We start from the raw sequence: 27,666 nt of genomic DNA, 5'->3' as shown, positions 1-27,666 counted from the left end.
TTTCACGGTGCTCAACAAAAGTATATTCCAGTCAAAAGCAAGGACAATAAGGGTGGGGAGAGCCAGCCTTGGATAACTTAAGGAAATAAAAGAAGGCACCAAGCTAAAAGCTCATGCATACAATGTCACTAAGAGTAGTGGGAAACTGGAAGATTGGGAAAACTTTAAAAAACAACAAAGAACCACTAAGTAAGCAATAAGGAAAGAGAAGATAGATTATGAAAGTAAATTAGCACAAAATATAAAAAACAGAGAATAAAGGCTTTTATGATTATATAAAGCAGAAAAGGATGACAAAAGTGAATGGAGGTCCCTTGGAAGATGAGAAGGGGAAAATAATATTGGGTAATGTGGAAATGGCCGAAGCCTTGAAGGACTATTTTGTGTCGGTCTTCACGGTGGAGGTCATGTCTAACATGCCAAATAGAGATGTCATGGATGCGATAGGAGGTGAGGACATCGATACAATCGCTGTCACTAAAGAGGTAGTGATGAGCAAACTAGTGGGCCTAAAGGCAGACAAGTCCCCTGTCCTGATGGGATGCATCCCAGGGTACTGAAGGAAATGGCAGAGGTTATAGTAGATGCACTTGCAATAATTTACCAAAATTCTCTGGACTCTGGGCAGGTCCTAGCAGATTGGAAGACAGTGAAAGTCATGCCACTGTTTAAAAAAGGATGTAGGCAAAAGGCAGTTAACTATTGGCAAGTTAGCTTAACATCTGTAGTCGGGAAAATGTTTAAAGCTATCATTAAGGAAGAAACAGCGAGACATCTGGATGGAAGTGGTTCCATCAGGCAGATGCAGCATGGATTCAGGAAGGGAAGGTCCTGTTTGACAAACTTATTGGAGCTCTTTGAGGATATAATGAGCGCAGAGGATAGAGGGGAACAGGTGGATGTTGTGTACTTGGATTTCCAGAAGGCATTCAATAAAACTTATCCATAGGATAAGAATGCATGGAGTTGGAAGTAATGTATTAGCATGGATAGAGGATTGGTTAACCAAGAGAAGGCAGAGAGTTGGGATAAATGGGTGTTTCTCTGGTTGGCAATCGGTGGTGAGTGAGGTGCCGCAGGGGTTGGTGCTGGGCCTGCAACTGTTCATGATATACATTAACGATTTGGAAGAGGGGTCCGAGTGTAGCGTATCTAAGTTTGCTGATGACACTAAACTGAGTGGAAAAGCAAATTGTGCAGAGGATGTGGAGAGTCTGCAGAAAGATATAGAAAGGTTAAGTGAGTGGGGAAGGGTCTGGAAGATGGAGTATGATGTTGATAAGTGCGAGGTCTTTGGAAGGAAAAATAGAAGATCAGATTATTACTTAAATGGTGAAAGATTGCAGCATGCTGTTGTGCAGAGGGACTTGGAAGTGCTTGTGCATGAATCGCGAAAGGTTGGTTTGCAGGTGCAGCAGGTTATCAAGAAGGCAAATGGAATGTTGGCCTTCATTGCGAGAGGGATTGAATTTAAGAGCAGAGTGATTATGCTGCAACCGTACAGGGTACTGGTGGGGCTGCACCTGGAGTACTGTGTGCACTTCTGGTCTTCTTACTTGTGGAAAGATATACTGGCTTTGGAGGTGGTGCAGAGGAGTTTCACCAGGTTGATTTCGGAGATGAGGGGGTCAGCCTATGAGGAAAGATTGAGTCACCTGGGACTATACTCGCTGGAATTCTGAAGAATGAGAGGGGATCTTAAAGAAACATAAAATTATGAAAGGGATAGATAAGATAGAGGAAAGAAGGCTGTTTCCACTGGTAGGTGAGACCAGAACTGGGGGACATAGCCTCAAGATTTGGGGGAATAGATTTAGGACAGAGGTGAGGAGAAACTGCTTTTCCCATAGAGTAGTGAATCTGTAGAATTCTCTGCCCAGGGAAGCAGTGGAGGCTACCTCATTAAATATATTTAAGACACAGTTAGATAGATTTTTGCATAGTGGGGGAATTGAGGGTTATGGGGAAAAGGCAGGTAGGTGGATCTGAGTCCACGGCCAGATCAGCCATGATCTTATTGAATGGTGGAGCAGGCTCGATGGGCCAGATGGCCTCCTCCTGCTCCTATTTCTTATGTTCTTATGTACAGAAAAAATCTTACGTTCATTCCACTTCTCACTCCATGCCAATGCTCAAAGCCTCTATGTTTTTATTTATTCATTCACAAGATCAGGACATCACTGGCAATGCCAGGATTTATTGCCCATCCCTTATTACACCTGAACTGACAAGACAGTTAGAAATCAACCACATTGCTGGGTCTGGAGTCACATTTAGGCCAAACTGGATAAGAACAACAGATTTTTTTTTCCCTAAGTACATGAATGAAAAGGTCTTAGCACTTTGAATCCTCATCTGCCAGAATTGAGATTTGACCTGTTATCTCGACATCCTTTTCCTTCTTCCTCGGTAGTCCCTCAGGATCAAGTATGACTTGCGTTCATTCCAGTTTTAGCGGTTCTGAGGTGGCTACTGGGGCCAACATGGGAACTGCAGTTTCTTCCACAGAATGAGCATGGGGTGGGTAGTTTGTACGGCAGTGTGTTCCTTCTGCAATGCTTCTCTCTGCTTCCCTGAGATTCTCAATAATATCCTGAATGTTACTTCTCCACTTTGAGAAGAGATGGGCCAGAGATTTCCAGGAGTTGGTGGGATGCTGTAGTTTTTCGAGAAGGCTTTGACAACACTCTTGAATCTTTTTCTCTATCCAATTTGTTAATCTCCTCCCATAACAGAGCTTGGAATATAGTGTTTTGGCGGTCTGGTGTCAGGCATGCAAATGACGTGGGTCTGCCTCACACAGCCAACTGAGAGTGATTGGAGTGTCAGTGCTGGAGATGTTGGCCTGGGAAAGGAGTCCAATGTTGGTTCACTTATCCTTCCAATGAATCTAGAGGATTTTGCAGAGGGAATGTTGGTAATATTTTCAAATGGCTACTGGTCCGGTAACTGAGACATTGGACGGCCTTCGACTCATGGTGAAGGACGCTATCGATTTGCATATTGCAGGTTATTTACTTGCAAGATTACCAAAGCACAAAGTAAGAATGAATTGTATTTATGTGTTGTCTTTTACATTCTCAAATTATCCAGAATTTTTTACAACCAGAGAAGTACTATTCAGGTGTTGTCACCGTTGTAATCCAGAAAGTACACTGTCACACATCACTGTCCAAGATTTCGTAAATACCAATGAGTTAAATGGCAAGATAATCTGCTTTAGTGATAAATATTGGCTGAATATACCCATGGGGCCATCAATGTCTCTCTGTGGGGCAGACAAAGCCTCAGTCTAATGTCTCAGTTGAAAACAACACCTCCAACACTGAACTGCTTAAACCTCTTAGTGTGTCTAGAAACTAAAGCTGTAACCTTCTGAGTGAGTGCGGCATCACTGAGACATTACTGATATGCTTAAGGAATGTTAAACAGTTTTGTAACAAGACTTCTGGGACTGCAGCTAATAGCTGAAAAAAATATAACTAACTAATACACCTAGACAAAACTTTTTAGTTTAAAAATAACAAACCAATATATGACTGGAAATACTCAGCAAGTCATGCTACATCTGTGGTGAGCAAAACAGAAGTAATGCTTTAAGTCAAAGACTTTGATGGTTCTGTAAATTAGGAACATTAACTTTAGGGCTCAAGCAATTATAGATTTAGAGTTAGAGTTATATACGGCATGGAAACAGGCCCTTCAGCCCAACAGGTCCATACCGACCAAGATGCTGCCTCCAAGCTTGCCCCATTTGCCAGCATTTGGCCTATAACCTTCCAAACCTTTCTAACCCATGCAACTGTCTTTTATAAGTTGTTATTGTACCTGCCTCAACCACTTCCTCTGGCAGATCATTCTACATAGATACCACCCTTTTAAAAAAAGTTGCTTCTCAAGTTCCTATTAAATCTTTCCCCTCTCACCTTAAACCTACGTCCTCTAGTTCTTGATTCCCCAACTCTGGGGGAAAAAGGCTGGGTGCACTCAAACTTCATGATTTTATACACCTCTGTAAGATCACCTCTCAGTCTCCTACACTGTAAGGAATAAAAGTCCTAGCCTGTTCGATCTCTGCCTATAACTCAGTTCCTCAAGTCCTGGCAGCATCCTTGTAAATCTTTTCTGCATTCTTTCCAGTTTAATAACATCTTTCCTATAGCAGGGCGACCAAAAATGTACACAATACTCCAAGCGTGGCCCCACCAGCGTCCCGTACAACTGCACCATGACCTCCCAACCCCCACACTCAATGCCCTGACCTATGAAGACCAATGTGCCAAAAACCCCCTTCACCACCCCGTCCACCCGTGGGTCCACTTTCAGTGAACCATGTACTATTCTCAAAGGTCCCTCTGTTCTACAATACTCCCCAGGGCCCTGCCCTTCACTGTGAAAGTCCTACCTGGATTTGACTTTCCAAAATGCAACACCTCGCACTTATCTGAATTAAACTCCAATTGCCTTTCCTTGGCCCACTTACTCAGCTGATCAAGATCCTCCTGTAGTTTTTGATAACCTTCTTCACCGTTGACAATAACACCTATTTTAGTGTCATCTACAAACTTACTAACCATGCCCTGTATTTCTCATCCAAATCATTGTTATAGATGGCAAATAACAATGGGCCCAACACTGATCCCCGAGGCACAGCGCTAGTCATAGGCCTCTAATCCGAGAAACAATATTTCACCGTCACCCTCTGCTTTCTACCATCAAGCCAATTAGCCAGCTATCCCTGGATTCCATGTGATCCAACCTTCCAGAGCAGCCTACTATGTGGAACCCTATCAAAGGCCTTACTGAAGTCCATATAAACCATGTCTACCACCTTGCCCTCATCAACTTTCTTGGTCACATCATCAAAAAATTCAATCAAGTTTGTAAGACGTGATTTCCCATGCACAAAGCCATACTGGCTATCCCTAATCAACCTGTCTTTCCAGATGTACATATATCTTATCCCTCAGAATCCTCTCCACTAACTTACCTACCACAGATGTTAGACTTAAGACGCAAGATCATTAATACACAGGCAGATTTTGGGGTTGTTAAGAAATAGGAAATTATACACTGTATGAAAGTCTTCGGAGTGTTTCGAATATAGAGCATAAACACTGCTGAATGTTTAAACAGTGGAAGATTCTGCGATTCATGATGTAATCTTGTTCTCCAGAAGAAGTTAAAGGAAGTGCTAGGCATACTTGAGATCAGCTTCCTCCCCACCCACCCTTCCCACTCCCCCACCCCAACCCCACCACCAGCTGCATGCATAAGTGTGCAGAGATTGTAGTTAAAAACAGTAACAATATTTGAGTTTAACTGGAATCTCATTGCACTTGTTGCCAGTTGCAGCGTTAATACAGACAGCCAACCAGAAAATGAGAACATATAAGGCAACGAAAGGATGTTCTTGCCAAAACTGCCATTAATTATCTACAGGTATAATATAACCTCTTTAGCTGCAGTACTTTTTAACATTCACCCTTTTTTATATTAATAATCACATTACAGTTTCATTTATCTCTGGTTATGGACAAACCATTACCAGAATATGTGTTTGGGATTAGGCAAATTTTAGGAGGAGCTTTCGCCTGCAGCGAACCCAGTGAATCTGTCACTGTATGAAGAGGTAAAAAAAATTCCTTCTTGAAAAGCACCAGATACACCCTAGGTCTGAGCAGAGACTTTGAAACTGAAAATCCATGATCACATTACAGTATCATCTGTCACTTGGTTCCTGTATTGTGGGTTTCAGATTTTAGGAAAGGTGAGTCTTTGATATATCTTCTCCCTCTTACCTATTTTGAATTTCCAAGTTTCTAGCCAATTTGAATTTTTTGAATGAATTTATATTAATACCCAGAATTTTGCCAGAATGTAACTCACTTTAGTTAATTCCACTAATGAATCTGATATGAGAGATAGTGGATCATCCATAAATCTGTATTTTGCAGATAAGGTCAGTTCCGCTCTATGTTTTACAAACTCTCTGTGAAGGAAATCTCCAGCATCCTGTTTTTATTACTTCGAGCATATATCTGGGAACAAATTAAAGTTCAGTGGAGAGCAGTGTAGCAGCCGCAATTCATTACCCTCGCAGATAGAAGAGCAAGCCATGATCCATTTGTATGGATTAAATCTGTGACTGATGGATTACCTCATACATTGGTAAATTCCATTCTGAAGATGATGGAAGTACACTTTGATCATTTCAGACAGTCTCAAATTGAGTGAGCTGACTACCATAATCTCAAAGTGCAGCACGTGCTGTGCCAATGACCTTGGCCAGTTTTTGAAAATGTAAATCCACATCTTAATCACACTCTTTCTGTGGGAATTGTGATTCCTGTGTGAAAGAGGGATAAAAGACCTTGTATACATATTGTGTTATTTATAACTCCCCAATGCCCAAAGCCAATGATGTACTTTTGAAATGTAAACACAATGGCAAAATGCAGGGAAAAGATCAGCAAATGAACTCTGGTATAGACAGCTATATTTCAGCAATCTTTTAATTGACTTGTATATTAAGGAAATATTAAAGGAATTATTGAGCTCATATGGTGCTGAGGTAAAACATCATTCATGATCTTATTGAATGGTGGAACACGCATGAAAGCCCAAATGGTCTACTCTAGAATGGTCTTCTACTTGTGTTTATGTACGTTCTGATTGGGCAGCACAGGGGCGCAGCTGGTAGAGCTGCTGCTTCACAGTTCCAGTAACCCAGGTTCAATCCTAACCTCGGTGCTGTGTGGAGTTTGCACATTTTCTCTAACTATATGGGCATCCCCGGGTGCTCCAGTTCCAACACACACCCCAGAGATGTGTAGGTTAGTAAGTTGATTGGTCACTGTAAGCTGCTCCTGGTGTGTAGGCGAGTAATAGAATCTGAGGGGGGGAGGGGGGTTGATGAAAATGTGAGGAGTGTAAGTTATAGGGAAAATTAGTGGGGAATGGGATTGTTCACTAAACCAGCATTGACGCGATGGGCTGAAATATCATCCTCCTGTGTCATATGGAAATATGTTGCTATGATGCAGGATGGTTATTGATGTAATATTTGCAACAGACAAAATGTGAAATGAATAAGGCAGACTTTAATTTCATGATTAAGTCAGAGTTAAGGGGGGAGGTAGCAGTTCTAAAACGGTTTAAGAACCCTTTACATCAACCTGGAGGGCAGTTGAACTACCCAGTAGTTTTGCTCTTTTATCATTCAATTGGGGTTAGTACGACACCTCCTTTTTGCTTTGTAGATGCTTGGGATATTGTATCAGCCCCAGAGTCAATAACATGTAGCAGGTCATCTATTTGATGGCAGGAGGAGTCTGCCAACACACTCAACCAGGTGGCCACCTGGAGGGTAGAATTTACCCTCTGTGTAATTTGATGTTCCCCAGACTTGTAGATTTGTGAGGACAATAGAAAGAGAGCCACACTGTTCCTTTTAGTTTCTCTGACCTTGGGAGAGAAGCCTGGAATTTACAACAAGCAGCCCATCTACTGAAACGCAATTACCCTCTAAGTGACCTCAGGATGTGCCAAGCTTGTAAATGAGCTCAGGATGTGCCTTTACACAGCAATTGCATTTTTATGGTCTTAAAGGAACAGGTTGTATTACAGTCACATCAAAATAATGCATTCTTGTAATGATAGTGTTCCTTTCCCAATAAAGCAATGTTTCTTCTGACCTAGAGAAAATTATTCTGAGAAAAATTTTGCAGAAATTGTAACTGTTTCTTTTTATTAGTTTTTTTCCTTGCTTTCTCTTATAGGGTCATAGAGAGATACAGCACGGAAACAGGGCCTTTGACTCATCAACTTCCACCAACCATCAACCATTAATCTGACACTAATCCCATTTTTTTTTAGCTTCATTTCTTCTCGTCATGTCTTTTTCATTCTCCCTTTCCTTTCCTTGTTCTTGCTCTTTGGCATTTTGTTAGACACCATCAGGGGTGCAACTTTTTTTTATCTTGGGACGTTCGAGGATGTGCTGTCCAAGAGTCATTACTCCCATAACCAACTTGATTGTCAGGGTGCCTTCCGGACGCCTCTCCAGTTAACTACCTTCGTCTTACCCTGAAGCAAAGAGCAAACTTGCTGGAGGAGCTCAGCAGGTCAGGCAGCATCACAGTGGGAAATGGACAGTCAACGTTTCAGGTCGAGATCCTTCATCTGGACTGTAAGTTAGAGGGGAGATAATATAAAGAGGTGTTGGGAAGGGGTGGAGCAATTGCTGACAAACGATGAGTGAGTCCAGGCGAGGAGGTGATATGCAGATGGAGCAGGGAAGAATAGAAATAGCAACAGAGAGGCGGAGGTGAGAGGTGGAAGCAACAAAGGGCTGCAGATGATGGAATCTGATAGGAAAGGAAGCATTGAACCATGTAAGGGACGTGGGGAGAGTAGATGGGAGAAAAGGGGGAGCAAACCCAGTGGAAGAAGTATGTGGGCAATGGGCAGATGGAGGAGGGGAAAGAAACAGGGCAATGGGGAGGGTGGGTGGGGTTGGGGTGGGTGTAGGAGGAATTGGGTAGGCCAGGAGGAGGGAGAAAAGGGACAAAGGGGGAGCAGATTATCTGAAATTGGAGAGTTCAATGTTCATGCCGTCGGGTTGTAGACCACCCGACGGAACATGAGGTGCTGTACCCCTAGTTTGCATTTAGCCTCACCTTGGCAGTGAAGGAGACCGAGGACAGACAGGCTGGTGTGGGAATGCAGTGGGTAATTAAAATGGCTGTCAACCGGACGCTCCAGATGGTTACTGGTGGACGGAACACAGGTGCTCGGCAAAGCGGTCACCCAGTCTGCACTTGCTCTCTACATGCCTCAATACATCTGGGCAATAAAAAAATGTCCGCAATTACTTGCACTGAGGCTGCATCTTGTACTGGAAATTCATTGTTCTCAATGGATCTAAATTTTGAAAGCCAGAGTTCAATACCAAGCCACTACTACATTGTATATTTAGCACAAGGACTGGGGTAGAGTTCTCTCTCTAACTTGCATTTGCACAGCAGAATGGAATGCAGGCTAAAGGAAAGAATCCAACACATGGTTCTAGTGTGAATATTTTAAAATTCTCTCAGAATGAATTTTATTTAAATTGTGGGAACAGCTTCTTGAGTTGAATGAATTCCAGCATAACTTCCTTTATAGTTGCCACTGACTTAAGCCAATTCCGGGGATTGTGCCCATGTGTATGTTGGGACATATCCAAGAAAAGATTTAGAATGTATATTAATTCCACACCAATCAACAAGAACCACTTTTAATTTGTTTACATACAGAGGAGACAGCATAATCATTTGCATGAAATATTGAAACATCAAAAACATTCAGTTTCTGACCATAACCATTTGTATCATTGACCCAAAAATTAATTAACGCATCTTGGAGTCCACTCCTGGCAACTTTCGCATTATTTTTGAACCATGGGCTTTACTCACTTTTGGCTCTTCGATACTCACTGTGATATTTGAACTATGTTCCATTAAATATTTTTGAGATTAAGAACACTTCCCTTAATTAAATTTCAATCCTTTGTTCCTTGTACAAGTAAATTGTAGGAAATGATCATGTTGAACAAGATGTTAAAATTTAAATGCTTAATATCAAAGTGTAAATATTTCATTTCATTTTCATATTGTTATGTGGTCAGCAGCAGAACAGCAGTATTGATTGTCACCATTTAATCACATTCAAGCCATTGGGAGCCCACCACATTAAAACTAGGGGGGCAATTGAGCTTTTACAGCAATCCGGCAGTTCTCATGACCCACTTCTAGCCTGCAAGTTACCACTGAGAGGAAGATGCCAATACAGAATGTCAAATTTACAATTTACGAAAAGGTCTCAGAATTGTTCAGCACAGATTAGGATCTTAAACTCAGTGGCCACTTCCACTGCTGAAAACATGAAGGAAAATGGGTTTCAATTCATAGAGGAATGGGAGGTGGAGATGCCATTAAAGAGTGATGTAAATATTGTCTGTTGGAGTTGGGGCATTTGAGGGGGGTGGGGTGGGGAGGGGGGAACAAAGGGAAAATCAGGATCCAGAGTGTCAGGTTAGGCATCGGGGTGGGTTGGGCATTCGAATCATGAACGGGTGCTGGGCTGATTTCAGGTCACGGTCTGGTTGAGTGAACGAGGGTTGAGGGAATGATCAGCTTGGGGAGTGATATTGCAATCAATGGGAGAGTGGAGGGAGGTGGGTTTTGTGGACCTGGAATGAGCTGTTTTGAGGGCACATTGTCAACAAGGGGATCCTACCTAAGGACAATTCCCAGTGGAGGACTTGATAATCTGGAACCTAGACTTAAACAGGTCACCTTTAAGTTTCACTAGAGCGGGCCTTATTTGTGTTGTGAAGGCCTGTTTCTGCATGACTGATCAGTGCCATCACATGGTGGAACCAGGCATGGGTTGCACCCATCTGAATGCCAGTCCTCATGTCCGGATGCCCCCAAGTACATCAAGTACACAGAGAACCATGGACATTGTGGAGTATGTTTCAGTTTGCACTTCAGAGAGAATGTTCCAATATTACCTAGCATACTCCATCTAGGCAAGAGAACTTAGTTTATATATATGAATGTAGGAACTTATTAAAGTGGAGATATAAGAAACTTATAAAAGCAGAAATATCAAAATAAAGATTAAATATGCACCTTTAAATTGCTGCCCACGCCGCACCTGCCACACAAGTTCCAGCTTCACTTGGCTTTAACTTTTGCTGCGTATTTGCAAAAGATACTGTCCGATGCGAAGAAAATGTGCAAAAGATCATTGGCTTCTCTAATCTTTACTGCATGATGCATAGGTGCATAATGGCTACACTAATAATGGTGAGGTTTTTTAATGTGGAGTCAAATTGACAAAATAACTCATGGTGCCCCCATGCACAGATCTGGAACTTACTTTCAGTGATATCCTGGAATATTAACATTACATTCACCAAGTTTCATTCTCCCAACGCTTAATGTAGCAGCTTAAGTAAACAAAATAAAAAAGACCAAATTTTGTTTTATTTATATCAATCCCTTATCCCAAGGCACGGTAGTGTAGCGGTTAGCATAACATTATTACAGCACCAGTGACCTGGGTTCAATTCCGGCCACTGTCAGTAAGGAGTTTGTACATTCTCCCTGTGTCTGCATAGGTTTCCTCCGGGTGCTCCGGTTTCCTTCCACATTCCAAAGACATACAGATTAAGAAGTTGTGGGCCTGCTATGTTGGCGTCAGAAGCGTGGTGACACTTGCGGACTGCCCCCAGAACACTCCACGCAATAAGATGCATTTCACTGTGTGTTTTGATGTACATGTGACTAATAAAGATATCTTATCTTATCTTAGGTGTTTGTTATTTTGCTCCGTACACAGTGATTTAAATGTAAGTTGTATCTCCAGTGCTTAATAAAAATGAGAAGCATAGTGGCAAAGCAGTTAATCCTGCTGCCCAAAAATTTCAGTGACCCAGGTTCGATCCTGACCTTAAATGTTAGCTTTGTGGAGTTTGCGCATTCTGCCTGTGCCGGCATGGGTTTCCTATCAAATCTCAAAGACTGGTCAGTAGGTTAAATAGATGAGAGTAGATGTCAAAGAGAATAGCATGCAGGGAAATAAGTGAGGGAATGAGATTGATGGGATCGGTCTGGAACTGCCATAGGCTTGATGGGCCAAATGGCCTCCATTGTTGTTAGAAACTCTGAAACCTAAGAAATAAAAGTATAAAATAATCTAATTTCCTGATTCGCAGTCAGCATGGGCTCTTCAGTTTGATCGATTGAAAAGCCTCCCTGTGGCTTTAGCAACACACGCAAAATGCTGGAGGAACTCGGCGGGTCAGGTGTTGCTGCTCCAGATTTCTAGCATCTGCAGTCTCTCTTGTGTTTCCCTGTGGCTTGAACTGCTCGCAGGTTCATTCATGTCCTGTAGAGGGAGCTGCACTGGATCACCTTTGTGATTAGTGGCAATCTCTAATGAGAGTCTGTTTATAAAAAGAAACTGTTTTGAAGAGGGGTTGCCCCTTGGCTGCTGAGAGGAAAGTCTGGATTCATAATTTAGTGCTAAATTATATCTTCAGGTTACTTTGCAACTGGTTACACATTTCAATGGCATCTAGAACTGCCTGCCAGTTGTCTCTTCAACCCTCCTGTGTGCCAAATTTCTCCCCAGGTTTCTTTCATACTGTTGGTTTTCAATGACTTCATTGGAGTAGACATTATTATCGAAGTTCCTTGTGGACAATTACATTGTCGAAACAGGTCATTCAGCTGTTTTGATCCACACAGAGCCTCTAACTTTATTACATCTCAACCGATCACCATCTCCTTCTGTTCCTTTCACACCCTGATCCCCAGCCAAATACACAAACAGATTTATTAGTGGCCATCTTTCAACAATAATTGCTGATTTTGATGGTGAGCTCACTTACATTGAAACATCCAAGCCTGACATTTAGACAGTTTATCTGGTGTAACAAGCCAAAGTTCCTGCTTTAAGGAAAGGTTTTGTGAAGAGCTGTTAAAGTTGGCCACCTTCTCAGCCAGCCTTAGGAAGAGGTAATGAAGTGTTTGGTCATCCCTGTAAATGAAAGCTGGGCATCATGCATTACATTAAGTATGTTAGAGCGGGTTTTGAAAGTAGATCCTGCAAGGAGAGGGGAGTCAACAGGTGTGGCTCAATGTTATATTAAACAGTGGGCTGGAGCATAAATGTCTACGGCACCAACAATGCTCAAGAATTAATTTAAATTTCTTTAAAATGTCTTATCTGATTCCAAAATATATAGTGCCATAACCCTCATTTCCACCACTTCATCCAATAATTTTTCAAGCCTTGTGTGGTTACTTGCCACAACACAGGCCACTGCACAGCCCATCAGGTCCATGTCTGCTGACCTGACCGCTTCCTCCCTATTTTCTGCAACATGTTTTCTCTCACATGTCCATCAACATCCCTTTTTTATTCTTTTTGCCACTTGCCTTTACTAAGGAGTAATTTTTTTCAGCCAATTAACCCACCAGCACATCTTTGGTGCATGGGAGGAAACCCCAGAGCTCCTGACAAAAATTTACGCAGTCATGTCGAGGACATACAAACATCCACACAGACGGCACCAAATGTCAGGATCAAGCCCAGGTCCTTAGCGCTGCTACTTTGTTGATCTGACTGCTATACCACAATGTCACCCCACATGGTCTATCACTCGGATGGCAACGTTTACCGCCATTCTATCACCCATTTATTGAAACAAGATGTTCCTAAAATGTGTTGATTTTTTTCATCTTAATTTTGACCTGTACTGTGCAGGAAGCATGTCTTTAAGGTTTAGGAAGCTGAAATCAGGCAAAGCCTTTGAGGAATATAAAGGAAGCAGGAGAAAACTTAAACAAGGAATTAAGAGGTCTCAAAGGGGCCATGAAATGTCCTTGGCAAGTAGGATTAAGGAGAATGCCAAGCCATTTTATCCATATATTGGGAGCAAGAGGGTAGCTGGGGGAAAGGTAGATCCACCCAAGGGCAAAGGAGGCAAGTAATACATGGAGCCAGAGGAAGTGAGTGAGGGCATAAATGAGTACTTCACATCAATAGTTACCAAGGAGAAGAACATGCATAACGGTGAGATCAGGGAGAGATATGTTGATATTCTAGGGCATGTCGATCTTAAGAAGGAGGAGATGTTGGCTATCCTGAAAAACATTCAGGTAGATAAGTCCCCAGGGCCTGATGGGATCTATCCCAGGATACTGAGGGAGACAGGGAGGAGATTGCTGGGGCCTTGACAGAGACTTTTATATCCTCTTTATCCTCAGGCAAGCTCCCAGAAGTCTGGAGAATAGCCAATGTTTTTCCTTTGTTTAAGTAGAGCAACAAAGATAATCCAGGAAATTATGGGCCTATGAGCATTGCATAAGCAATGCTAGGAAAATTATTGGAGAAGATTCTCAGGGACTGGATTTACTTGCATTTGAAAAAGCATGGACTGATTAGGGAGAGATAGCATGGCTTTGTGCAGAGGAGGTCCTGTCTCACAAATTTAATTGAGTTTTTTGAGGGGGTGATGAGGGTGAACGATGAGCATAGAGCCGTGGATGTTGTCTACGTAAAACATTTGACAAGGTCCCTCCTGATAGGCTGGTCCAAAAGATCAAGTCACATGGCATCCATAATGAGTTGGTAAGCTGGGTACAAAATTGGCTTTGTTATAAAAGACAGAGGGTAGTAGTGGAGGGGTGCTTTTCTGACTGAAGGTATGTGACCAGTGGTGTTCCCCAAGGATCAGTGCTGGGACGTCCTGTTGTTTGTAATATGTATAAATGATTTGGATGAAAATGTAGGTGGGCTGATTGGTAAATTTGCAGATGACGTGAAAGCCGGTGGAGTTACGGATAGTGAGGAAGGTTGTCAAAAGATGGAGCAGGATATAGATCTGTTGGAAATTTGTGTGGAGAAATGGCAGATGGAGTTTAATCCAAACAAGTGTGAGGTGATGCATTTTGGGAGGTCAAATGCAAGAGGAAAATGTGCAGTAAGCAGCAGGACCCTTAGGAACATTGATATATAGAGGGATCTTGGGTGCAAGCCCTTAGCTGCCTGCAAGTGGTTGTGCAAGTGGATATTGATGGTAAAGGAGGCATATGGTGTGCTTGCCTTCATCACTTGGGGCATTGAGTATAAACGTTAGGAAGTCACGTTACAGCTGTGTAAGACTTTGGTTAGGCCACATCTGGAGTATTGTGTGCAGTTGTGCTTATCACACTACAGGAAGGATGTGGAGGCTTTGGAGAGGGTGCAGAAGTGGTTCACTAAGACGTTGCTTGGAATGGAGTGTCTAGGCTATAAGGAGAAATTGACAAATGAAGATTGTTTTATCTAGATCATCGGAGACTGTGGGCCAATCGGATAGAAGTATATAAAATTATCAGAGGCAGAGATAGGGTAGGGAGAGTCTCTTTTCCACGGCGAGAATGTCAAATACTAGAGGGCATAGGTTTAAGGCAAAAGGAAAAAAGTTTAAAGAAGATGCGCAAGGCAAGTTTTTGCCTGAAACACTCTTCCAAGGGAGGTGGTAGAAGCAGATATGAGAGCAACATTTAAGAGGCATTTGGACAGACACATGAACAGGCAGCAAATAGAGGGATAGGGACCACGTGAAGGCAGATGGGATTAGTTAAATTGGCATCATGGTCAGTGCAGACATGGTGGGCTGAAGGGCCTGTTCCTGAGCTGTACTCTTCTGAGCTCTATGTTCTAATTGAATTCCTTGCCCAAGCAAACAGCCTCCCTGCATTCCAGGTCCAGGAAACCTCGAAGGGCCTCCTCAGCGCTAACTTTCTTTGTCAAGAGGGTAGAATGTCTGAGGAAGGGAAGTCAATAAATCTATTCTTGTACTATCATTATTTTTTTCATGATACGTGGTTCCATAAAGGCTTGTAAATGGATCTAAACAACGCAGAAATAACAGGATAGCTGCACAGGATAAAACTGAGATGGATGGTTCCTCATATTGCATAGAAGTATGATGTACATTAAAGATGCTGTGGAAACTTGGAGGATTTTAGAATGGACATACCAAGAGTATTTTGACAATATTTATCAGTTGGGCGGGTGTTCCCAATTATATTGGTTTTGTTCAGCAGTCACAGAATGAATGGATCTAAATCCATAGGTACTGGATTGGCAATATAAATTTAGTGCTCTGGACAAATTAAATTGAATGGGGTGCCTGAATTTGAAGGATTACATTGAATGGAGAACCTAAATCCATCTTGTGTCATGTGTCACAAGTAGGTTAGTGATGGATTATAAGTCAATAGTGAGAGCAGTGTATCCGCCTCCAACACTGCAGTTGCCTTAAAATTTACTTCAGATTTGAATGTTCTTTACTCATAAATTTTATAGCCTAGGACTTCTCACTGAGTCACATCTGTCCATTAAGTTACTGTGGGTTAGAAATTCAGTCATATTACTCTGTTATATTTTATCGTTATGCAATTGAAAGTTGACTTTACCCGCAGGGAAATGTGACAACAACCATTTCTGAGTTGTTTCACATTACTCCAGACACTTGACTGGCTACTTCCCACATGGAAATCAGCGGGTACTGGATTGGGACCCCACCAAAATAAGTCCGATGCCTCTTGCTGATCCTTTGGTGACCCACAAAGCACCTGCCCCAACCCCCAACTCCTAGTCTTCCCCACCCTACCCTAAGGCCCATGCCCCAAGCTTCCAGGTGTCCCACCCTTCTGATGCCTTAGTTCTAGGTGCTTTCCTGCCTTCCCCCCAGCCCACATTTCCTGCTGCTAGACATCAATTACTCTCACCTCCCCCCCACCCCCCACCCCAGGGCCACTTCCCATATCTACTGACCTAGCCCAATGCTCCTCTCCTCGGCTTCAATCCTGTGTAATGCATTTTTTGAAAGTGAATATGTGCAACACCTTTTCAGTAGCTCCTAAGCCTTGGGTGCTACTGAAATGTGCAGTGGGAACCCCAACAACTTTCACTGAAGAAGTCTTTTCTATGCTATAGTGGTGATTCCTGTAGTTTCTGATTTGTGATTAATTTATGTCTTATCAGAGGCTATAATATGCTTGTAATCTATTAAAATTTACCATTAAAACTCACATAGGTGTTACAACTTTGAAATCACCTCTTATTAACTGCGCAACGCCATTGGAAAATGACTCTGACACATACACTTATTGGCTAAAACAGCTGAGTTAGCGTCTTGTTGGTAACTAAAGTGTTTTGCATCCTCATCCAAATTTTAAGCTTTAAATGTCTTTGTTAAAACACTCATGATCCAGATATATGTTTTAGTACTATTCCACTGAGCAGTCAATGTATTATGTATGAAATATGAATGTTAAACCTGCTGAAATAATTTCATAAATCATTTTTTCTTCCTGTCTGCAAATCAATGAAATTTTTAGAGAGCCTTGCAGGTATTGAATTAAGATTTATTGCAGACTGCTCCTGCATGTAGCTTCAGAAAATGAAATGCCTGTACTCCAGAACTTAATATTTAATAAGGTTGTGATGGTTTTATGTCAATTTCTAATAAATTTCAGTACTTTCCAGGGAAGCTTTGGCGAGATGGGTTTTAGTTATGACCATGGTGCTAGCAGAAATTCTCTGCCTCTTAATCTTTCAAATGGACAAGGTTCCAATGATGCACACTGGATATGAGTAAAATGGTTTCCAAAGGTCTGTTCCATAAGACAAAATTACTGTCCTGAGCTTTATCTAATTTTGGTGCTTTGACAATTTCAGCAGAGGTAGTCTTTAGTTTTCTACTGGGATATTCAGCATTTTTTAAAACTTTTATTGAACAGATGTTATGCATTGGTCATATGGTCACAAACTTAGGGGCAATTTTAACACTATTCCTAGCTGAAATCAGGTCAGTATGTGAGAGCAAAAGGCTTACTCATTCCCTTCCTATATTTTGATTTTGTAGAAGGTAAATTTTAATGTATTTGATTGCACCAGTATTAATTTCATCATTTTCCCAATGTACTGAACCCGGGTGTATAACGTGTATAATTGTTGTCAGCAGAATATTCTATTTCCAGTTGGGAGTTCCAGCTTCCATTTGGGAGAGATGCATGATTTGCTGTTGGAATAATTGCACTTTCCTTATTGAGAATAAAAATAAATAGATGCTGCAAAGCCAAACATTTTGATAGTTGCTTGGATCCTTCACAATAGGTTTTCAGTGAGGATTTGGTGTCTTCTGCTCATTGGTTAAGACTCAGCCCTTCATGCAATCATTATTGGGGAAGATGAAGGTTTAGATCTTCAGATCTGATCATTGGTGCTACATGAGCTATGCCATAGTAACAACACTCTGTACTCTGTCTCTGGAGTTTATTCTATTGACTTCAAAGCCATGCATTTCAGAGATAGAGTGCAAAAGACTGATGCTGCCATATAACATGTTTAGCACCACCACCTGAGAATGGATTTTTAGGCAAAATAGTCATGATTTGTGACTCTGTAGCTTAATATGTTAAAAGCACCAAGGGTCAATGCCTTCCCCTTTTGGATGTGTTATGCAATCACTGCAGTATCTTTACCCAGCACCTCAGGGTTCTATTGAACAATTCTACGAGAAGCATATCTGAAAGAATTTTTTTTTGCTGAGAAATAACATCTTCGGGCATGTCTGTGGAAGGGAATCCAATGTGTAAAATGCTCAACACAGTATAACTCCGATAATTTGCTCTCTATTTGGAAATCCTGATGTTTCACCCTGCCCTTCCTTCCAGCTCAGTGGGACCCAGGTTCTTGCCCTCCCTTTTCATTCACCACAGCCCTGGTTCTGCACTCGCTTTTCACTCATCGGGGCCCTGGTTCCCATGCTACCTTTCAGCTCACCAGGACCCCACTTCCCATCCTCTCTTTAAACTGACCAGCATCCAATTTCCTGTAGACACAAGAGAGACTGCAGATGCTGGAAATCTGGAGCAACACCCAAAATGTTAGGGCAACTCAGTGGGTCAGGCAGCATCTATGGAGGGAAATGTTCAATTGATGTTTCAGGTCAAGACCCTTCATCAGGACTGGAAAGAGATTGGGAAGATAGCCAGTGTAAAAAGGTAGGGGGAAGGGGTGGAGCAAGAGCTGGTGGGTGAGGGAGGGGGAGAGTGGGAATGATGTAAGAAGCTGGGAGGTGATAGGTGGAAGTGACAAAGGGCTGAAGAAGATGGAATCTGATAGGAGAGGACAGTGGACCATGAAATAAAGGGAAGGAGGTGAGGAGGGGAACCGGAGGGAGGTATGTGTGGGTGATGGGCAGATCGAGAGGGCAGGGGAGGAGAAAGAGAAGGAGTGATGGGGCCGGTGGGATAAGGAAAAAATAAGGGATGTTCATGCTGTCAGGTTGGAGACCACCAAGGCGGAATAAAAGGTGTTGTTCCTCTAATCTGCATCTAGTCTCAACCTGGCGAGTAGGGGAGGCTGTGGACAGACATGTTGGTGTGGAAATGAGAAGTGTAATTAAAATGGCTGGCCACTGGGAAATCCTGGCTGTTATGGTGGATGGAACGATGGTGTTTGACAAAGCGATCACCCAAGGTCGGGTCTCACTGATGTAGAGGAGGCCACACCTGGAGCCCCGGATGCAATAAATGACACTGATGGATCCACATGTGAAGAACTACCTCACCTGGAAGGACTGTTTAGGGCCCTCAGTAGTGGTGAGGGAGGAGGTGTAGAGGCAGGTGTAACACAGGGATACGTGCCTGGAGGGGGATCTGTTGGGGGGGGGGTGGAAATGAGCGGACAAGAGAGTCACAGAGAGTGGAAAGCAGAGAGGGGAGAGGAGAGGATGGGAAGTTGTGCCTGGTGGTGGGATCCCGTTGGAGATGGCGGAAGTTGCGGAGAATATGTTGGATGTGGAGGCTCGTGGGGTGTAGGTCTGGACAAGGAGTACTCTATCCCTGTTGTGTCGGGGGGTGGGGGAATGGGGTGAGGGCCGATGTGTGAGAAATAGAAGAGATGCAGGTGAGGGCTGCATCTATAGCAGTGGGGGGAAAGCCATGTTTTCTGAAAAAAGAGGACACCTCGGATGTCCTGGAGTGGAAAGCCTTATCATGAGAACATATGCAGTGGACCTGGAAGAACTGAGAGAAGGGAATTGCATCCTTGCAAGTAACAGCGTAGGAAGAGATATAATCAATGTAATTGTGGAAGTCAGTGGGTTTATGGAAGATGTCAGTGGATAATCTGTCTCCCGAGGTGGAGACTGAGAGATCAAGAAAGGGGAGAGAGGTGTCGGAGATGGACCAGGTAAATTTGAGGGCTGGGTGGAAGTTGATTCCATCAGATTCCATCTTCTTCAGCCCTTTATCACTTCCACCCATCACCTCCCGGCTTCTTACATCATTCCCATTGACCCCTCCCTCACCTGCCTATCATTCTCCTCTCACCTGGATCCACCTATCACCCACCAGCTCTTGCTTCACCCCTTCCCCCCACCTTTTCATACTGGCTATCTCCCTTCCTACTTTCCAGTCCTGATGAAGGGTCTCAACCTGAAACATTGACTGTTCATTTCCCTCTATAGATGCTGCCTGACCTGCTGAGTTCCTTCAGTATTTTGTGTGTTGACCCAATTTCCTGTGTGCCATTTAAACTTTCCAGTTCAATGGAAAATTTACAATAATACCCCGTAATATCTAAAAAAAAGGAAATTTAAAGTGTTTGGATATTAATATGAAATAGCATTAATAGTCCAGAAAACCTACCAATTCAACACTACTGAAACTCTTGAGTGCGCCAGATTATTGAACTTTTACCATATATTTGTTCATTGACCTAAATTCACCCTACGAAAATCTGTTAATGTATTTTTTTTTTACTAACAGGTGTTTACTTTTGTTAAACACTGTTATTCTGATCTGGTATCTTTTGAGTTTTACAAGCAACATTTAACAACGATATCCTTCCAGCAGGACTCCCTTTCTCCGGCTTCTCATCAAGAAATGAGGTTTTTAGGGAATGAAAGAGGAGGAGAATGTCAATTAATTGTATTAAAAGCAAATGACTTTAGGGATGCTACAAATTTAATCTTACTCCCAGCTGTGACCTCTGAACCTAATTGCAATATCTTAGCAAGCTGTATTACTGACAGGGAATCAATTGCATGTTTTAGGAGGATTATTTTAAATTGAAGCTGAGGTTGTTTAAAGTGGAGTCTTAGATGGACGCTTTCCCTCTATTCAAGTGGCTTTACTCCCTGGAATGAAACAGATCGGACATGGGTGAATTAGAAATTAAAAATACATATATCCACAGCCATTCTTTCTAATGACAGCAAGTATTTTGAAATGAATTGATGCAAATAATTAAAAAATCAGGTTCTTCTAAGGGACTGCTGTGGATCAGTCAGGATGGGATGGGGCCGCTCAGATTGGGAAGGTATAAGGGTTAGTCACTCTTTGGCCAACACTGAGTTGGGTGATCTCAACAGCAGTGGCAGTGAGGGACCTGTAGGTTGTTGCCATAACTGTGCTGGAGGCTAGAGTGTAGGGAATCAGCTATTCATTGAAATATTTAAGTGGAAAATGTTCAACTGGTGTTGCTTAGTGAAAATAAGCCAGATCTTGGCATGTTACCTTCCATAATTGAATTGCCTGCTAAAGGTTCCTGTTGACACTCCTGGCATTCCTATGGAACTGCACCCTGGCAAGATTCAGCACTGGTGCTAGAAAGGTTGCACATCATATTCCATGGTGCATGGTGATGGTACCAGCTGTCATGCAGCTGAGACCTGTTTGATTAACTGGAGGAAGTTCCTTTGTCCATTATTTTTCTCCACTTTTATAAATATAAAATAGAAATAATACTTGTCTGGGCATATCAATTAAACATTGAAAAATAAATGGTGAAATACAATCCTTGTGTTTAAAATTATGGCTGCAAAAGTAATCTTCAATTCAAAACCCAGTCATGTTTCTTCAGGGAATATGCTTCCATTTAAGCATAATGAATATTTTATGGTCTGTGTTTAATAAAGGGTGGATTAAGGAGTAAACCAGCTGTTAATCTCCCTTGTGTATTAATGTAACATCAGACCATGCTTCAGAGACCACATGGGTATTATAAATACACAACTCCTCTGCAGTTTAAAAACCTTGTAAACTGTGATGTGTGCAAAGTGAGTTAATAAGTGGTGTAAATGACAGCATGGGTTACAAGATCACTTACACATGTGCAAGTGTTTATCTTAAAAGTACTGACTTATCATAACACAGATTGAGGCCATTGAGGCCATCAGGTAAATGCTGGCTCCCAACAGAGCAATCCCATCAGTTCCATTCCTCCTTGCAGCACTGCAACTTACTCTCTCTCACATGCCCATCAAAATCCCTTTGATTCTGTTGCCACTTACCCACCTTAAGCAGTGAATCACAGTAGACAAGTAACCCATCAGCACTTCTTATGGGTGTAGGAGGAAACCAGAGCACCCAACAGATGCACATGTGATCACGAGAATATGAAAACCCCACACAGACAGCACCCAAGGTCAGGATCAAACCTGGGTCCCTGAAGCTGTGAGGCAGTAAAACTATCTGCTGTGTCACTACACCACCCATGATTTAAATGTAATTTAGTTTAAAACACTGGTGAAGGCTTTCACTAGAGCTTGGTTTCTGCAATTTCTTTTGCTGGAATGCTGTAAGTGTTCGAAAGTGCCCAAAGAACATGTTGCAGTCTCAAGAATAGGTATTGTAGGAACCTGACTAAACCACTTAATGGGAATATTTGTATACAACTGAACAGTTCTGAGTACACTGACATGAAGTGCAGTCATAGCAGGTGGCAGGTCCTTTCTACTATTCTTCAGTGTGGCTGTCTTCCAATCTTACTCAGGATTTATCTTTGTGTAACAGCCTAAGAAATTTACTGAGGAACATTCCAAGATGTTTTAAAATCAGCGTATGACTTTGGAATAAATGAATTTTCGGTATGAAATTGATTAAGAATGTCAGGGAGAAAGGAAAAACACAAGAGTGGATTCTGCGCTAGTGTGAAAACAATAAGAGCACACAAATAAGGGAAATAAGAATACTTGTCAGAAAATTGCATGTTTTAAAACTATCATGTTAATACAGGTGTTGAGAAAAGAGTAAGAGATGTCTGAAGTGTTAAAAACCATCACGTGTGGTGAAATGTTAAGATTAAATCTTTGTGTCTATTGTTAAGACTTTGAAGTCCTTCAGCTGTTCTCTTCATTGTTTTTGAAGTATTGCTTTCTCTTTAAATACCTAATATTTTGTTTGGTAATTGGCAGGAGTAAATCTAACTGCAATCTTCAACCTAAAGATCAAATATAAGAAATTACTTCTTCTTTCTTGCCTTGCAAATATGTTACAGATGAAAAACCAATTACTTTTTTCTAGCTGAGATGATACTCCATTGTAAAAAAAAGACATTTTTATGTTTTGGTAGTTATCACAATGGTATCAAAGCTGAATTCTTTTCTAGAGCTTCTTTTAAAATCACTCAATGCAAATTTCCAAAATTACTTTTATTAAAAAAAAATCCCTTTTAAAGAGAACCTACAGAAAAATAAAATGTATAATGCAACAACAATCTAATTTAGATCTGTTTGCAATATAAAGTAATTACAAAAGAGGCAAGAATGAATGCAGGAAAAGGTCATAAGTCCTGCATGTCAATTGTGCACCTCACTTCTAATTTCAGCCTGAAGAAATGCCCTAGTGTCTTGTTTGTTCTATTGTACACACTCTTATTCTCATTGACTCTAAGCAGTCTGTTTTGCCCTCCCAGCCCACTCATCCCACCTCCACTGCACCTTCATCAAACTCCAGGTGTGCACACAAAATGAATAAAGCCCTAAACTTTTACAGCACAGAATTAAACCATTCAACCCATCGAGCTGAAGGAATTGGAAGTTGTTTTATTGGAACATCACTGATGCAGTTATAAATATCTTCTAAACTAATGCTGACCACTTTAATCTTTTCATTTTACAATATTTTTAAAGGGAAGGGTATGGTACTGTATGTAACTGCTCCATGCAACTTTATAAGAAGTCATTGCTACTGCTGTACTGAAAATTGGCTCCCTCACCAACACTTCCCCACATCACAACCCACCTCCTAGCCTCCCCGTGGCCTAAACCAATCCATCAAGAAGTGCATTTGTGCCTAAGAAAACTGCCCCTATTTGGATGTTCATTAACTATGAGCACTGCACTTTCTGTTAATGGTTAACCATGACAATTCCCCATAATCTCCAGTGCTAACATTAACCAAATGTAGTTAGTTTGATTACATTCTTTCAAATTCAGATATCAGAATGCTGTATTTATGCTGAATTGGTATTTACTAGCCTTGCCTTCACAAGCATGTCTGTTAAAAGAAACATTATGTTTTAATTAATTTAAGGAGTATTGTTGTTGGAACTTCTGGACAATAAATTCCAACTGGTGACCTAGAAACCCCAAAATTGCAATAATATCTAACAGTTAATTAGTGTAATTTTTGGAAGCCATTCAGAATTTATTATGCAGTATGGAATATACTCTTTATAAGGCTGAGTATAATCCAACCAATGCAGTCTTAAATATTGCAGGGGAAAATACATACAGAATTACTATCAGATCAAATAACAAAGTAAGGTTGGTATCCTGGCATATAAATGCAAATAGCAGTTGGGGGCAATTGGCACTCTTGTGCCATTGTTGGACAGGAGCTTAATCACACATGGAATTGTGCACAGTATCTGGTTCCCAACCACCTTTGTCTAGCAATTGCTTTTGAAGATTTTAATATTGCCAGGTCTGCCTAGTAAGTCTGCCACCTTGTGCAAGAAGTGCTGTCCCTGGAGAATTGGACAGGAATTACTAGCACGATAGTACCATTTACAAGTGATCCTACTCTACAGGTTGAGGACTCTAATCATGGCTGAATTTGAAGATTGTGTGTCCACTTAACCTGACTGCTAAAATGTTAAATGTTTCAATCTGTGCGTGAAAGCACTTCTTGATGAAGGGATATTATTTGTCTTGGCTTCACTGAATTTTGAGTCAGAGGATAACATGTCAGAAGTTGCACCACAAAACCACCTCCTGTACGGACAGCTTTAAATAACAGTGACAGTGGTGTTTGTGTTACTAGAACCAGAACCAGCAGTATGGAGATGGTTTTATCCCTTTTAACGAGGCTGTGTGTCTAGCTGGGTCCCGTTCTTTTATGTAGAATATGCCTGGTTCTATCATTTCAGAAGTGTGGTCAATGCATCTGTCTGCCTCTCTTTCACATTTCTCTCTTTCTTTCTTACCTTTTTCTCTCCCTTTCTCTCTCTGTCTTATGTTTCTCTCTTTCTTCCCCCTTTTTCTCTCTCTTCTCTTTTCTTTTTTCCCTTTTCCTTCTCAACATTAGTGATTCAGCACAGTTATCTGAATGTTGCTGACAAATGGCTGTGCATATCTATTGTCTCATTAAAAACTGCACAAGTAGCAATAATTTTTAGTGCTGTCCTCTTGATCCCATACTCATCTCAGACTGTATTCTTGACCTTTTCCTTTGGTCAGGTTGCTCGTTGGTGCTCCTCACGCAGCAGGTCTCCCAGATCAATTGGCAAATCGCACGGGAGCTTTATTCTACTGCCCAGTTTCGCCAGAGCAGCAAGACTGTGAACGTGCCAAGTTTGAAAAACCAAGTAAGATTCCATGCATGTTAAGATTGTCGTATATAACTGCAAGGAAATCAAGATGATTAAAGCTATTAACCATTTTTTGGGAATGATGCAGTCATAGAGATGAATTCAGAGATTTCTGTGGCAGTGCATAAGCCAAATACAAAGGGGGGGGGGTGTAAACACTGTCCAACTGTTTGTTTATCATGCAACCAACACCAGTTAGATCAGCACAAAGATATCAGAAGAAAGCCATAAGATCATAAAATATAGGAGCAGAATTGAGCCATTCAGCCCACCGAGTCTGCTCCACCATTCAATCACGGCTGACGTTTTTTTCAACCCCATTCTCCCACCTTCTCCCCGTAACCTTTAATGCCCTGACCAATCAAGAACCTATCAATCTCTGCCTTAAGTAAATCCAATGACTTGGACTCCACAGTCCTCTGTGGCAATGAATTCCACAGATTCACCTCCCTCTGGCTGAAGAAAGCCATATGGCAGGAGTAATGAAGTAATAATCATGAATTAAAGTAGTGTTGGATTGCAGGCTACTTTCACTATAAAATATTACAGCAAAATGGGTGAAGGCACTGATAGGACCATTTGTATAACGTGATTTCCAAGTTTGGATTTAGTGCTGGATTCTAATTCACAATTTTGACCAAAGAAAAGAAATTGCATTAATCTATTTGAAATAAAATATTCTGTCATTAAGCAGAATATTTTGGGGCTGAGACTTGTTATTTGAACATGCTTTTCACTGCACACCCAGAATATACCCTGCTGCAGTAACAGAATTTTTTTTCTGTCTCAACAGATGAAATAATAATATATTTTCAATGTGTGATTTCTTCTCACAGCTGATCCACAAACAGAAAGCAAGGAGGACCAATGGCTTGGAGTCACAGTGGCAAGTCAGGGACCCGGTGGGAAAGTGTTGGTAAGACTAATCTGAATGTAGTACAGACGAGTCTGATCAGAAGACTAATGCACTTCCTGCGGAGTGATGAGCCATTGGTTTGTGACACGGTTTTTCCCTGGGCTTTTAACTCAAGTTGTAAATGCTGAGCACCTCCTATTACAGAGAGACAGAAGCAATTGACTACTTTGCGGCATTGCAAAAATTCTGAAGACAAGTCGGTGACATAGCCTTAGAGTCACGGAGTTGTACAGCACAGAAACAGGTCCCTTGGCCCATCATGTTCATGCCGTCTGTTGTATTTATCTATACCAATCCCATTTTCCCACATTAGGTCCTCAGTCTACTCTGCCTTGCTTGTCTCGATGCATCCAAAATGTTGTGATTGTATCTACCTCCACCACCTTCTCTGGCAACATATTCCAGATATCAACGACTATCTGTGTGGAAAACTTGCCCTTCTGATTTTCAAAATCTCCTCCATCTCACCTTAAAACCATGCCCTCTTGTATTAAACACCCCACCATGGGAAAAGGATTCTTCCTATCTACCCTATCTATTCTCCTTATAATTTTATTTACCTCTACCAGGTTGCCCCTCAGTCTTCTTCACTCCAGGGCAAACATGCATTTCCTATCCAATCTCTCCTTATAACTAAAGCCCTCCAATCCAGGCAACATCCTAGTGAATCTCCTCTGTACCTTCACCAGCACACACAAAGGGAAATAGCACACCAAGATCAGGAACCGTAAGGAAAGTATACGGTTTCCTTCCTAGCATAAATTTGGAGTATTAGGCAGATAGACTATGCCATGCCCAGAGGTGCCATCTTAAAGTCACAGAATCATACAGCATGGAAATATGCACTTTGGCCCAACTTGTCCATACCGACCTCGGTGCTTTCCTAAAATCTTCATCTTATTCAAAGCTGATTTTAGACTCATCCAAGCATATTGAGATTGTGTTGACCACAAGAATCTGACTTATATTATTGTTGTCTTAAACCACTTTTCAGTTCATATGAATTCATGGCACAAAATAACCCATAGGTCAACACTTAACATTACTGAATGTGGCAGTCATTGGCAAAGTATTTGACGATGGAAATGAAACAATTCTCCCAACTGAAATACAATGCAGGCCAGAATGGAAGGAGTTTAATCCTGAGTCATTTATGATGCTGATGCAGGATACCCATAAACCTTTCATTCCTAAAGGGTATCTTTACATTGATTAAGCAACAATGCTCTCTTCAAATAATACAAATGAGTGTCATATAGGGTTTTAGGTGCTGGTTTGATTACCTGACCTAAACTGAGTTGACAAGTGTTTGCAAGTTTAGCCTTAAACATCTCTGGGAGACATAATCATCTTTCTGTACTTTGTGAAAAGGCTAGTTAAGATTATTGACTGCTGCTTCTAAGAGGCATGTTCACATACCCTTAAGGATAGAAAGCATTTTTATTCTGAAAGAGAAATGTAAAGCTACAAAGAGACAGAATTCTCTACTGTAACTTGCAGATAATTTGAGTCTGATCCCAATTTTCAAAGAT

The 27,666-nt window shown here is 41.6% G+C and overlaps 1 protein-coding gene across 1 annotated transcript in view; it reads left to right on the top strand.

Annotated features, from left to right (window-relative positions):
• The window catches only part of LOC127583006 (integrin alpha-3-like), a 147,636-nt gene that overhangs the window by 57,007 nt on the left and 62,963 nt on the right, over positions 1-27,666 (top strand). Inside the window, exons 2-3 of the mRNA XM_052038693.1 lie at positions 25,088-25,215; positions 26,055-26,134. Coding sequence (XP_051894653.1) covers positions 25,088-25,215; positions 26,055-26,134 — 208 coding nt within the window. The remainder of the gene's footprint in view (positions 1-25,087; positions 25,216-26,054; positions 26,135-27,666) is intronic.

The sequence above is a fragment of the Pristis pectinata genome, chromosome 25, assembly GCF_009764475.1.
Source record: "Pristis pectinata isolate sPriPec2 chromosome 25, sPriPec2.1.pri, whole genome shotgun sequence".
Classification (NCBI taxonomy): domain Eukaryota; kingdom Metazoa; phylum Chordata; class Chondrichthyes; order Rhinopristiformes; family Pristidae; genus Pristis; species Pristis pectinata.
This window is presented reverse-complemented; position numbering and strand designations above follow the sequence as displayed.